This window comes from Miscanthus floridulus, chromosome 6 (assembly GCF_019320115.1).
Source record: "Miscanthus floridulus cultivar M001 chromosome 6, ASM1932011v1, whole genome shotgun sequence".
Taxonomy (NCBI): Eukaryota; Viridiplantae; Streptophyta; class Magnoliopsida; order Poales; family Poaceae; genus Miscanthus; species Miscanthus floridulus.
The window spans coordinates 94,464,647-94,476,781 of NC_089585.1; the positions used below are offsets into that span (position 1 = coordinate 94,464,647).

At 44.6% G+C, this 12,135-nt stretch overlaps 1 protein-coding gene across 1 annotated transcript; it reads left to right on the forward strand.

Annotated features, from left to right (window-relative positions):
• The first annotated feature begins 6,395 nt into the window (after window positions 1-6,395).
• On the forward strand, window positions 6,396-10,544 carry LOC136458677 (persulfide dioxygenase ETHE1 homolog, mitochondrial-like). The gene is made up of 9 exons (XM_066458606.1): window positions 6,396-7,065; window positions 8,024-8,152; window positions 8,259-8,366; window positions 9,288-9,422; window positions 9,635-9,676; window positions 9,757-9,816; window positions 9,883-9,936; window positions 10,053-10,077; window positions 10,222-10,544. Exons 1-9 carry the CDS (start codon window positions 6,820-6,822, stop codon window positions 10,308-10,310), a joined length of 888 nt encoding a protein of 295 aa, XP_066314703.1. The 5' UTR covers window positions 6,396-6,819; the 3' UTR covers window positions 10,311-10,544.
• The last annotated feature ends 1,591 nt before the right edge of the window (window positions 10,545-12,135 follow it).

Consider the following 12,135-nt stretch of genomic DNA (forward strand, 5'->3'; position numbering starts at 1 on the left):
TTTTGGTGCTATGTTGAATGTTGCTATTGCCATGGAGGGACTTCAGCGTGATTCTTAGGCTGAGTAGAAGCACAAGCGGGTGATTACTAGGTCTTCTAGTCACTCCTAGGCTCAGAAGGTATAGGTTGTCAAGCAGGTGCCCTATCAGTCTTTGGGTGGGTAGCCATTTCGTTAACCTCAGTAGACCTACCAGGCATCTCCCACTTAGTATTGTGCATCTGCTCAGCAAGTGCAACAACAATAGCCCTAGGAACAGCAGGTTCCACCTCATTAGAGGTAGGGGAACAAGCCTAGTGCTTGTTTCAAGTGTGGCAAGAAAGGCCACTATGCTCGAGAGTGTCCACAAAACTAGCCTGTGCAATCTTCCCAGCCTTCAGCCAACTCCTATTTGGTCAAGCGGATGATTATCAAGAAGAAGGTGCCCGTAAGCCGCTCTGGGCAAGTTAACTTCACTGAGGCTGAGAAAATCTTGTAGAATGAACCGGTGATGACTGGTATGTTTATCATTGATTCCCACCCAGCATATGTGTTGTTAGATTCTGGTGCATTAGATTCATTTATAAGCATGGGGTTTGCACAGAGGCACAATATATCTCTTATGGCTATTCCTATTCCCTATAGAATCAGTACTTCGGGTACATAGTTGTGCATTAATACTCGGATGGACATAGTTCAATTAGTGCTAGCCACTCACACTTACCGCCTCTAGTTCATGGTGCTGCCCGAGCAAGGCATAGATGCAATTCTGGGCATGAACTGGTTGTGAGTTTATGGGGTAGTCTTAGAGCTTAAGCAGAGAGTTGTTGAGTTACGGCTTCCTTCTTCTGAGGATAGGATGTATCTTCTTATGCCCTCTGATCCAGTCTTATCAGTTGCCACTCATGTTAAAGTTTCTCCTGATCTTGCCTCTATTCCTGTGGTCTGTGAGTTCTCGGATGTCTTTCCTGAAGATCGACCTAGGTTGCCACTAGACAGAGATGTGGAGTTTTCCATTGAGTTAGAACCTAGCACTACTCCTATTTCACGGTGTCCCTACCGTATGGCTCCTAAAGAACTAGCTGAAATGAAGAAGCAGTTAGAGGAATTATTAGAGAAGGGATTTATCCATCCTAGCTCTTCACCATGGAGTTGTCCAGCTATTTTTGTGAAGAAGAAGAATGGTACTCTATGGATGTGTGTGGATTACCGCACTCTTAATACGGTAACCATTAAGAACAAGTATCATTTACCTCATATTGATACTTTGTTTGATCAGTTGGTTGGTGTCAAAGTGTTTTCAAAGATTGATCTTTGTTCTGGGTATCATCAAATTAAGATCCGGTCACAAAATTACCAAAGACAACTTTCTCTACTAGGTATGGGTTGTATGAATACATAGTCATGTCTTTTGGTCTCACCAATGCTCCTGCATTCTTCATGTATCTCATAAATTTAGTCTTCATGTCGGAGTCGGATAAGTTTGTAGTGGTGTTTATTGATGATATTTTGATACACTCCAAAAACAATAAAGAGCATGTACAGCATCTTTGGATAGTACTGACTTGATTAAGGGAACACAAGCTGTATGCCAAATTCAGCAAGTGTGAGTTTTGGTTAGATTGAGTGCAGTTCTTGGGACATGTTCTGACACCTGAAGGTATCTCTGTAGATCCAAACAAGGTGCAAGATGTATTAAATTAGAAGTCTCCAAAGTCCGTGCATCAGATCTGTCAGTTCCTTGGTCTTGTTGGTTATTATCGGTGCTTCATTCCTAACTTCTCCAAAATAGCTCAACCAATAACCAAGCTGCTCTAGAAGGATGTCAAGTTTGTATAGAGTCCGGCTTGTGAAGAAGTTTTTCAAGCCCTAAAGAAATTTCTTACCACTGCTTCTGTTCTTGCCCAACCAGATATTGACAGGCCATTTAATGTGTATTATGATGCTTCAAGGATTGGACTGGGATGCGTGCTTATGTAGGATGGACGTGTGATAGCTTATGCGTCACGCTAGCTGAAAAAGCACGAGGTGAATTATCCCACCCATGATATATAGCTAGCTGTTATGGTGCACGCTCTAAAAATTTGGAGGCATTATTTGTTGGGAAATAAGGTGCATATTTATATGGATCACAAGAGCCTCAAATATATTTTCACTCAGTCCGAGCTGAACATGAAGCAACAGAGATGGCTAGAGCTAATCAAGGATTATAATTTAGAGGTTCATTACCATCCTAGAAAAGCTAATGTGGTAGCTGATGCTTTGAGCCAGAAGTCATATCAAGTTGAAGAAGCACCCTTGTCTCTCAACCATGCTGAGGTGCTAGCCCATATTTCTTTAGTCTCGGATTTACTCAAGCAAATTATTATAGAGCAAAGGCATGATGCTCTGAAAATCCCGCACATCAAGAAGTTAATTGCCAAAGGACGTGGTCCTCATTTTAATATTGATGATCAAGGTGTAGTGAGGTTCAAGAACAGATTGGTTGTTACCTCAAGTGAGGTCCTTGCCATTATCCGTAAGGAAGCCGACGCCTGCATCGCCGCCGGGTTTCGGTCCTTGTCTTCGCTGTTCACGGTAGTGAACTAGAGAGTGAGGTTACCTACCAGTCGCGCAAATAGTTTTTCGCTTAGTACATCTGTTTAGCTCCACCGTTGAAGCCGGTGATCACTGTCTGTGTTCCGCCCGTTGGTTGGCTGCGGCATCTCACCGTTGTGGGCCACAGGGTTTGTAACAGTTCTCACTTCTTTTAATGAAGCACGTGCTGATACAAGCTTTCGAAAAAAGACCTTGTACGCTGCTGGCTACAAAGTTTTCTAGCCCCGTTCGCGTGTCCTTAAACCCGACTTAATCCGCTTCTTTTTTTTTCATCCGGAACAGTATTTTCCTCTCACAGATTCCTTTAAATTTCTCGAAGCGACCGGGACCTCTCACTGAAAGAGATTTGCCTGCGTGCCAAATGCCAACCGTGCCAATCGCTGACGTAAAAAAATTGCTGTCAGCTGTCCAAGTGCAGTATACGCAGGTACAGAACTGGTAATTGTTTGCTGATCCAGGACCTTTTTCTTTTCGGCACTGCTGGTATCCACCTGAACAAGTGCGTGATTACTCGGCTCGCTTGATCGGACAGCGAAGCTAATCCATTGGCATTCATCTTTGGTGCCCTATCAAGCAATAAGCTGACTGAAAAAGGATGAATCAGATCAAGATACGTTTTAAAAATGTTTAATTGGATACGCAAGTGATCGACATGGCTGATGGCACCCACGCACCAACTTGTATAATAATACGCAAAGATGTCACAGGTTTCAGTTTATGGCCATTAATTATTTGGAAGTTCCAGAACTAGGTCCGGTTTAGATTAAAGTTAGAAATCAGTATTTGGCACTGTAGCACTTTCGTTTGTATTTGACAATTATTATCCAATCATGGCCTAATTAGACTCAAAAGATTTGTCTTATAATTTACAATCAAACTGTGTAATTAGTTATTTTTTATCTATATTTAATACTCCATGCATATATCAAAGATTTGATATGATGAAAAGAGAGTGAAAAAACTTACAATCTAAACAAGGCCCTACTACTGTCCGGTATCCTTTCCACAGTATGTAATCCATGATGTCAGTGACCACTAGCGTTTAACGGCATGGCTCGTGATTTGTCGGATGCCAAGCTGACACGATGCACAGCTGCACCAAGACAAGCTGTTGCTACCTGCTTCTTGAGGACCTGTTTAGTTTCACCAAATTTCCAACTTTAATACTATGTAAAAAAAAGATTTCTCATCACATTAAATTTACGGTACATGCATGGAGTACTAAATGTTGACGAAATCAAAAACTAATTGCACAGTTTAGTTGTACTTTGCGAGACGAACGTTTTAAGCCTAATTAGTCAACGATTGAACAATTATCACCAAATAAAAACAAAACGACACTGTAGTTACAGTGTGGCTACAGTGCTTTGGCGGCGCCGGTTCGGCCGAACTAAACGTGGCCTCAATTTCATTCAAATGACGACTACTCGTGTCTATTTTCGGCCAAATTACCTGTATCCTCATCTACAGCCTCAAATGGCTGTCGATTGCTTGAAGATTTTTTCTAAAAAATTATTCGGTACAGTACAAAATTTGAATTCTGGTCCGATCAAGTTGAATGGACTACTGAACGACAACGTTGAGCTGAGCATCGCGATAACCCATTTTTTTTACAATTTAACCATTTATTTTAAGAAAATTTACGTTTGGTCCTCTGGTAGACGTAAACTCATCTTTGGACCCTGGGAGTCGGTGCTAGGACTCATGGCGCCGAGGTAACACGTCTCGGCGTCTCGGCGCCACAGATCTTGACTCCGAGGGGCCTGACCTGCTACCAGTGAAGTGTATGTGCACATTAAGACATGTAAAGAGATAATGTTTCATAAAAAAACTTATCTTTTAAGTTTGCCTTGTAGTCCTTCCACTTCCTTGCAGCCGTATCCGCAAACCATTTCTTGATGGCGCCACAGATCTTGACTCTTAGGTGTCTGGCCGTGCACAGCAGAATATTTTAGGTGGTGTTGACGTGGTCAATACCTCGACGTTAGAATAGGCGCCAAAGATCTATGGCGTCGAAGTCGGCAACATGTAATCTGGCGGAGGTGGCAGCGCATCACCGTTCGGGTTCCGGCCGCCATGTGCCGGTGCTCAGAGTCATCTCCATCCTCAGAGGTCAGAGCCTAGAGGCACGCTACTGGGACGCAGACGGATGGGAACAGGACAGACATTGGTTCACGCAGCAGTGCAGCAGGTTGCATTGCATTGCAGTGCCCACTGCCCAGTCATCAGTGGGCAGTGGGCACTGCAATGCAATGCAACCTGCTGCGCTGCAGCTGCGCGATGTCTATCTCGTTCCCGTCCGTCTGTGTCCCAGCAGCGTGCCTCTGGGCTCTGACCTCTGAGGACGGATATGACTCCGAGCACCGGCACATGGCGGCGGGAACCCGAACGATGATGCGCTGCCACCTCGCCAGATTACAGGGCTCCGAAGTCGGCGCTAAGATATGTGGCACCGAGCTCGGCGTCAAGATCTATGACGCTGAGCTCGGCGCTATGTATTCTGGTGTCGAGGTATTAGCCACGTCAACGTCATCTAGAATGTCTGCTGTGCACGACCAGGCACCTCAAAGCCAAGATCTGTGGCGTTGAAACGTGTTACCTCGACGTCATGAGTCCTGACGTTGATCTTAGGGTTCGAAGATGAGTTTACGTCTCGCAGGAGACCAAACCTAAATTTCCTTAAAAAAAGCTAGGCCTTGTTTAGATTGAGCTTAGGAATCAGTATTTGGCACTGTAGTACTTTCGTTTGTATTTGATAATTGTTGTCCAATCATAGCCTAACTAGGCTCAAAAGATTCGTCTCGTAATTTACAATCAAACTGTGTAATTAGTTATTTTTTTATCTACATTTAATACTCCATGCATGTGTCCAAAGATTTGATGTGATGGAGAGAGAGTGAAAAAACTTGCAATCTAAACAAGGCCCTAAGACTGTCTCCAACCGGGAAGGCAAACGGTGACCTATACCCAAAATACCTCGCGCACAGTGTTTTGCGTCCTCAAATTACGCTCCAACGGAGGACGCAAAGACGGCACCCATTTTGCGTAGGAACCGAGTGGGAAGGCAAAAAAGCGTCGTCGTTCTCGGCGACGCAAAACGCTGCAGAGAGAGAGGGAGGAGCGACCGACGCTGCACAGGGACGGGGCCGATGGAGGTCGGTGGAGGCGCGGCTGCCATCGTGGAGCCCGGATCCGCCTGGCCGCCATCGGAGGGAGCAGGGGTAGGCGACCTGGTGCCCCTGCAAAAGCGGATCCCGGCGAGGTCGCGGCGAGCGGCTCTGCTCCCTCGGCGAGCCTGTGTGGATCCCCAGCGAGCGGCTCACATCCCCGGCGACGTCGCGGCGAGGTGTGCCCCTACGGGAGCGGCTCCTCCGGCGTCGTCTGCACCTACGTGCAGATCCAGAGGGGGCGCTGGAGGCGAGGCTGGAGGCGCTGCGCCTGGGGAGGAGGGGCACGACCGGAGGAGCTCCTGCCTTCTCTTTCCCGGATCCGGCCGGCCGGCTCCTTCCCCGGCGCCCCTGCCTTCTCTTCCCCGGATCCGGCCGGACTCGGTTGGAGGCAGCGCGGAAGGGCGTGGCCGTGGTGCTGCTTGGTGACAGAGGGAGGACCAGGCGCGCGGGGACCGGGCTGGGGCCGGAGCAGCGCCGCCGGCGAGGAGCGCTGAGTCTTGTTTTGGGTTCGTCGTTGGAGAACGAGGGATTTAGGTCCGTGACGTATTTTTCTGTACGGGACTCAAATGCGGAATGGGTCTGATATTTGCGCTCTCATGCTTGGAGAGAGTCTAAATTATAAAAAATTGGGTCGCGATAAGATGCCGATGCGCATAAACCTCGTCAGTTTGCGGCGGGCAACACGTCCCCGTCGCCGACTCCTCTCGCCGCGGGTTTTCGCCTCCCGCCTCGCGTCCGCTTCCAGCTGCCCTCCTCTCCCGGCGGCTCCTCCGCCGCGGGTTTTCGCTACTCCTTCCGCCCGCGGGTTTTCGCCTCGCGTCCGCTTCCAGCTGCCCTCCTCTCCGGGCGGCTCCTCCGCCCTCGGCGAACTCGCCACATCCCCCATTGCCCCCGTCGCCCGTTCGCTCCCCGCCCGAATTCTTTACTTCGTCGCCTCGTTGGCCCGTCCCACCTCCCAAAGCAACCCAACCACGCCACCCGCGAGGTCCACGACCCCGTCCAAATCGCGGCGATAACAACCAGGTCGTCCCCCCTCCCTTCCTTCCCAGTATATAGCAGGCGAGGGGGCGGGGCAATGGTTCTTCCGCTCCGCCTGATCCCGCGCTTGGCTTCCGCAGCCAGGTTGACGCCCGCGGCCTCCTGCGCTCCCCGGCTGGTCCTGCGGCGCGCGCCGTTACTACCGGCCCTCGCGATGGCGTCGACGTACAGCGCCGGTTCCGGCGCCGAGAGGAGGCTGCTATTCAGGCAGCTGTTCGAGAAGGAGAGCTCCACCTACACCTACCTCCTCGCCGACGTCGCCGACCCCGACAAGCCCGCCGTGGTGAGTCCATCCAGCGCTTCATAGGTTGGGGTTGGGATTGGGATTGGCTCAGAGCTTCAGGCTATTTTGGCTCCTGGAACTGGACTGGCATTGGCTTGGGTAGTTAATTTTGGTGGGAATGGATTTGCTATGTAGCTTGACCGCGTGGCCAATATTGGGTTTCATGTGCCTGCACACAGTAAACTGAGCTGTTACTATTTGCGTCGAGTTCAAACCATAACCACTGCAGCATCGGAATGTAGATACGGTGGGTGCGATTATTATTAGTGAACACTGAACCAATCTGCAACAGGATTAACTGATTTGCCTGTCATCTGCGCAACTGCTACTACTCCCTGCTTGTAATTCGTGGCCGAATTTGATCTTTGGTGATTCTTATACCTCTCATGAGTATGTTGCAATTAGTGAGAGCGATTGTAATTCGTCAATTCAGAATCTGCACTTATATAAGTTATGGAAGTGATTTCAGTTTGTTCAATTGGATTGCGTCGATTCAGTAATTTTGTAGTAGTTGGAGTTCAAACTGCTTATCCTACATCCATGGCTGATTTCAGTACTTAGTTTCAATGAATCACGTTTGCATCTGACCTGTATTGAGGGTTCCCATATTAACTTGAAGCCATGCTTTAAATCGTCTGGAATTTCAGGATTCTATTGACTGAAGCAAACTAAGGGAGAATTTTTCTCTCTCTCCTTTTCCTTTAATTGAATATTACATTGAAATTTTCTGAGCTGCGTGTGGGTTTGTCACTTTGTCTATCAAACAGTGCGAACCAAAATTTCAACACTTGGCATAGGATACACCACATAAGTAATTAACTAAAGCAGAAGCAATTATTGACCAAGTTTTGAGCTACAGTAATGTTATCCATGCTTGATTGATGTATAAATATATAATATATATACATTTGGTCCAATACCATGATTCCATCTGATATGTTTGATTCTGTGTGATCAGCTGATTGACCCTGTCGACAGAACAGTTGACAGAGATCTTAATCTTATCAAGGAATTGGGCTTAAATCTTGTGTATGCTATGAATACTCATGTACATGCTGATCATGTCACTGGAACAGGACTAATAAAGGTAAGCAGTTTTATGCTTCTAGGACTGTTTTGATGGATTTTTCTTTTCACGGTTACATGCTTTGTTCTCTTTGGTAATATGGTTAGCTAATGGTGTGAACTTGCAGACTAAGCTACCTGGAGTTAAGTCTGTTATTTCAAAAGCTAGTGGAGCAAAAGCTGATCATTTTGTTGATCATGGGGACAAAATACACTTTGGTAACCTTTTTCTTGAGGTACAACCACATTCTAACAAACTACTTTACTACGTTCTGCTTTATCCATTTAGTATACATAAATTCCAAGATTTAAAATGTCACATACAAGGAGCCTACCCCAACTTGTTTGGGACTTAAAGGCTTTGTTGTTGTTGTTGTTGTAAGGAGAATACTGTAACTAGTTCTCTTAAGCTCTTTGGTTTTCTTGAACTTAATGGGCGAGTGGTACTGATTTTGAATCAAGAATTTTGAAAATTGTTTGTCCTGTGTTTCATGAAATGTAGAAGTTGCAGTTGGTCACTTTTGTTGAAGATTTTTTTTATGCTTCCGTTAAATACAAGAGTCTGGACTTTGAAGCATTTTTTTCATGAACGCCAGTTGGCTTTGAATTCTTAAATTGGCTTAGCTATACAACTGTTCCTACTAAAATGTTTCTATAAAACTACCATTTTCTGTTCATTTTTTTTTCTCCCGTAATTTTTTTACTGCTTTGTAATGTTTGTAAGCTGATCTGTTGTTTATACACAATTCACGTTTGAAGATTCTAATGTTTGACAGTTGAATTTTATAAATATGCTTTTAATTTAGTTCATAGAAAATTAAGTGATGTTAATGTAAATGATTTAGTAAGTTGTTATGTAATATGTGGCATGTATTTTTATTGCTGTTCGTCTTTTGAATCCATCTATCGTTGTTTGTACATATATTATGGCTCGAAACGGAATTCTCTGAACTGAAAGTTTGCGCTTATAAATGTATTGCAATTCTTGTCACATCAATAGCTGCTAAAATATGAACAAAATCCTTAAATCCATGCATATCACATACAAGATACAACCCTCAGCTGAGAACGTGCGTTAAAATTGATCGACTTTAAGGAATTTCTTGTTGCATTGGTGGATATGGAATTTTATATGGAAATAAAATATTCCATTTCAGGTGCGAGCTACTCCAGGCCATACCTCTGGCTGTGTGACTTATGTTACAGGTGATGCTGACGGGCAACCTTCACCAAGGATGGCTTTTACTGGTGATGCCTTAATTATCCGGGCATGTGGAAGGACAGACTTCCAGGTAATATGGTTAGGTAGTTTCTTCACAAGCTAGCGAACAGGAAAATAGTAGTTGTGGTCTGTCTAATCATATAAAGCTTAAGGAAGCACCATTACATACAAGTGTCTGAAGTTGCGAGGCAAAGTTCTGAATTCATATGTTGGAGGAATTTTGGTTAACCGTAGATGTGTGATTTTCTATTAATAGCTTGCATTTATTCTGTATTATTGCAGGGAGGAAGTTCTGATCAACTGTATCAGTCAGTGCATTCACAGGCAAGCATGCAAAATCTTATCCTGTATAATTGTATGACAAAATATGAACTTAACTAACTGAAACTTTGTATCCTGATCAGATTTTCACATTGCCAAAGGATACACTGCTTTATCCTGCTCATGACTATAAAGGTTTCACGGTGAGTCGCTTGGTATCTTGAAGTTCACCGGCCAGGCTAGCAGTCACTCGATCTATGTTCTTGCAGGTAAGTACTGTTGAAGAGGAGGTTGCCTATAATGCTCGACTCACGAAAGATAAGGTAATTGGTAGTTTCTATTTAGGCTGAAATTCTTAAAAAGCTAAAGGGAAAAGAAATTCTTAAATTTCACCTACCAATGTTTTTTTTTCTAATTATATATATATTTTTTTATCCAGGAAACTTTCAAGACGATCATGAATAGTAAGTTCTCTCAAGTGGATATGTACATTTGGTTCATACCGAATTGCCACATTTCTGCTGACATGTTCACTTTGCTTGTCAAATTAATCCTCTTGTTTTGGGCTGAAAGAAAGAAGTCTGATCATTTGGTCTCATCTTGGGCAGACTTGAACTTGTCATATCCAAAGATGATGGATATAGCTGTACCTGCCAATTTGGTCTGCGGTATCCAGGATCCACCACCGAAGATCTGAGCTGTTCCAGTGGAAGCCTACAGCTGCACTTCTGGTTCTTTATGAACTCCGGATCGACACCAGAGCTGAGTTGTTCATTAGGGCTTGTTCGGTTGTTTAGGATTCATGGATTGGAACTATTCCCAGCTGGAGTGATTGTGTAATTTGTATAACAATTCATCAACTGGATTGGTTCATGCCTCCATTCCTGAATAACCGAAAGGCCCCTAAATAATTTGTTTGCGAGAAAATAAACTAGTCAATGGCCGGTGTAGCCTCTGGTTGCATGTGGCAAGGCACTATTTGCTCTCTTCGGTTTACCCCATATTCGATTTGTTCAGCTTCTTTTTTTTAGCCGGAACGATGTTTTCAGTCCGTTTGAGCCAAAGTTTTAGACCCGTGAACGGGGTTATTGTTTGGTAAGATAAAAGGAACAATGGCCGGAGTAGTAAATGAAGTTGGATGCCTCTCGTCTTGTGCTGCACAGGGTTCTCATAAGCTGAGGAAATAAAGTAGCCCTTCTGAAAACACTTTGCGAACCGCAATCATATTATTTGGATATTCTTTTTTAGAAAAGGTGAAAGGATATTCATTTTTAAAAGGTGAAAACAAAATCAAGCCGTCTGTTCTGCTGGATGACGACCATCAAAGCAGAAAACGTATACCGTGTCCGAGCTCTCTGGTTCTCTGCCCAGCAGCCCTAGGTTGTGAAAAACTAGACCCAGGCTGAAAATAGAGTGTCGGGGAGCTCATTATTTTTTTTTTGTTTGCGGCTATATACTATCAACCTGTTCGCTGGTTGGTTTCTAGGCTGATAAGCTTAGTTGATGCTGATTTGTTGTGATAGAAAAATACTATAGCATGACTGATAAGCCCTTGGCTGAAACCAACAAGCGAACAGTACTGATGATAGCAACGTTCGAGCCTGTTAACTTAGATGCTAAGGTACGAGACATGTTTGGCAAATTGCAATTTGTTTGGTTTAAATTGGCCTGAGCGGGGTTTCCTTTGTAAAAAAAACAGCTATTAGCAACGAGAATCTTGCAAGTTCCTAGCAATTTCCGAAGCCTGGCAACAGGCTCCTGCTATGGTAGGCTGCGACACAGCAAACAATCAGCCTGATCGGCTGTCGGCTGGCGGCTGGCGGCTGGCGGCTGGCTGCTACTGCTGCAGAACAGTAAATCTAGTCACTGTAGCATCCAGCTACGGTCATGATAAAAGACAGCCGGTGTAACCCCATCTACGGATGCGCTATCACCCACCCAGTTTATATCGACAACTCATGTTCGCTTTTTCGCTTTAACTTATTGGTCGGTATTTTTCTCTTATAATAAAACAGCTTTAGCCGAATTATGTATTAGCTGAGGGTTCTGTTCGACTGATAGATAAGCTAACTGAAGCTATTTTGTTGTGAGAGAAAAATATTGTAGATTTTAATTGGTAAGTCGGCTGATAAGTTCAAGTGTCTTTTTTTTTATGATAGATTTAATGCGATCAGCGTCTTGTTCGTTTGGGTTTGTTTGACTTATAAGTCATGGCTGAAAGTACCGTTACTAATTTAATGTGAGAGAAAAATATTGTTCATTAGCTAATAATACGCTCAAGCGAACAGGCCGCAGGTCATCAGGCTGAATCACATCTGGCATCCCAATCACGTCAAACAAGGACCTAAATCTTTTTCATCAGCATGGTTCTTTGAAATTTGAATTGAAAAAAGAAAAAAAACTGTGCTTATTACCTGCTCCTCATGTAGCACGTTTCAGGCTTTCAGCTGTCAAAACTAAATTGAGATCCGGCTCTACAAACTGGCACACAAAGAGGTTAAGCACCAACACCACCGTCCAGG

Bases quoted from the DNA above. Each gene is read 5' to 3' on its own strand.
- LOC136458677 (XM_066458606.1), top strand. From the start codon at position 6,820: ATGGTTCTTCCGCTCCGCCTGATCCCGCGCTTGGCTTCCGCAGCCAGG. The intron at 8,367-9,287 runs GTACAACCACAT...ATTCCATTTCAG, and splicing joins TTGGTAACCTTTTTCTTGAG to GTGCGAGCTACTCCAGGCCA. The intron at 9,817-9,882 runs GTGAGTCGCTTG...ATGTTCTTGCAG, and splicing joins ATGACTATAAAGGTTTCACG to GTAAGTACTGTTGAAGAGGA.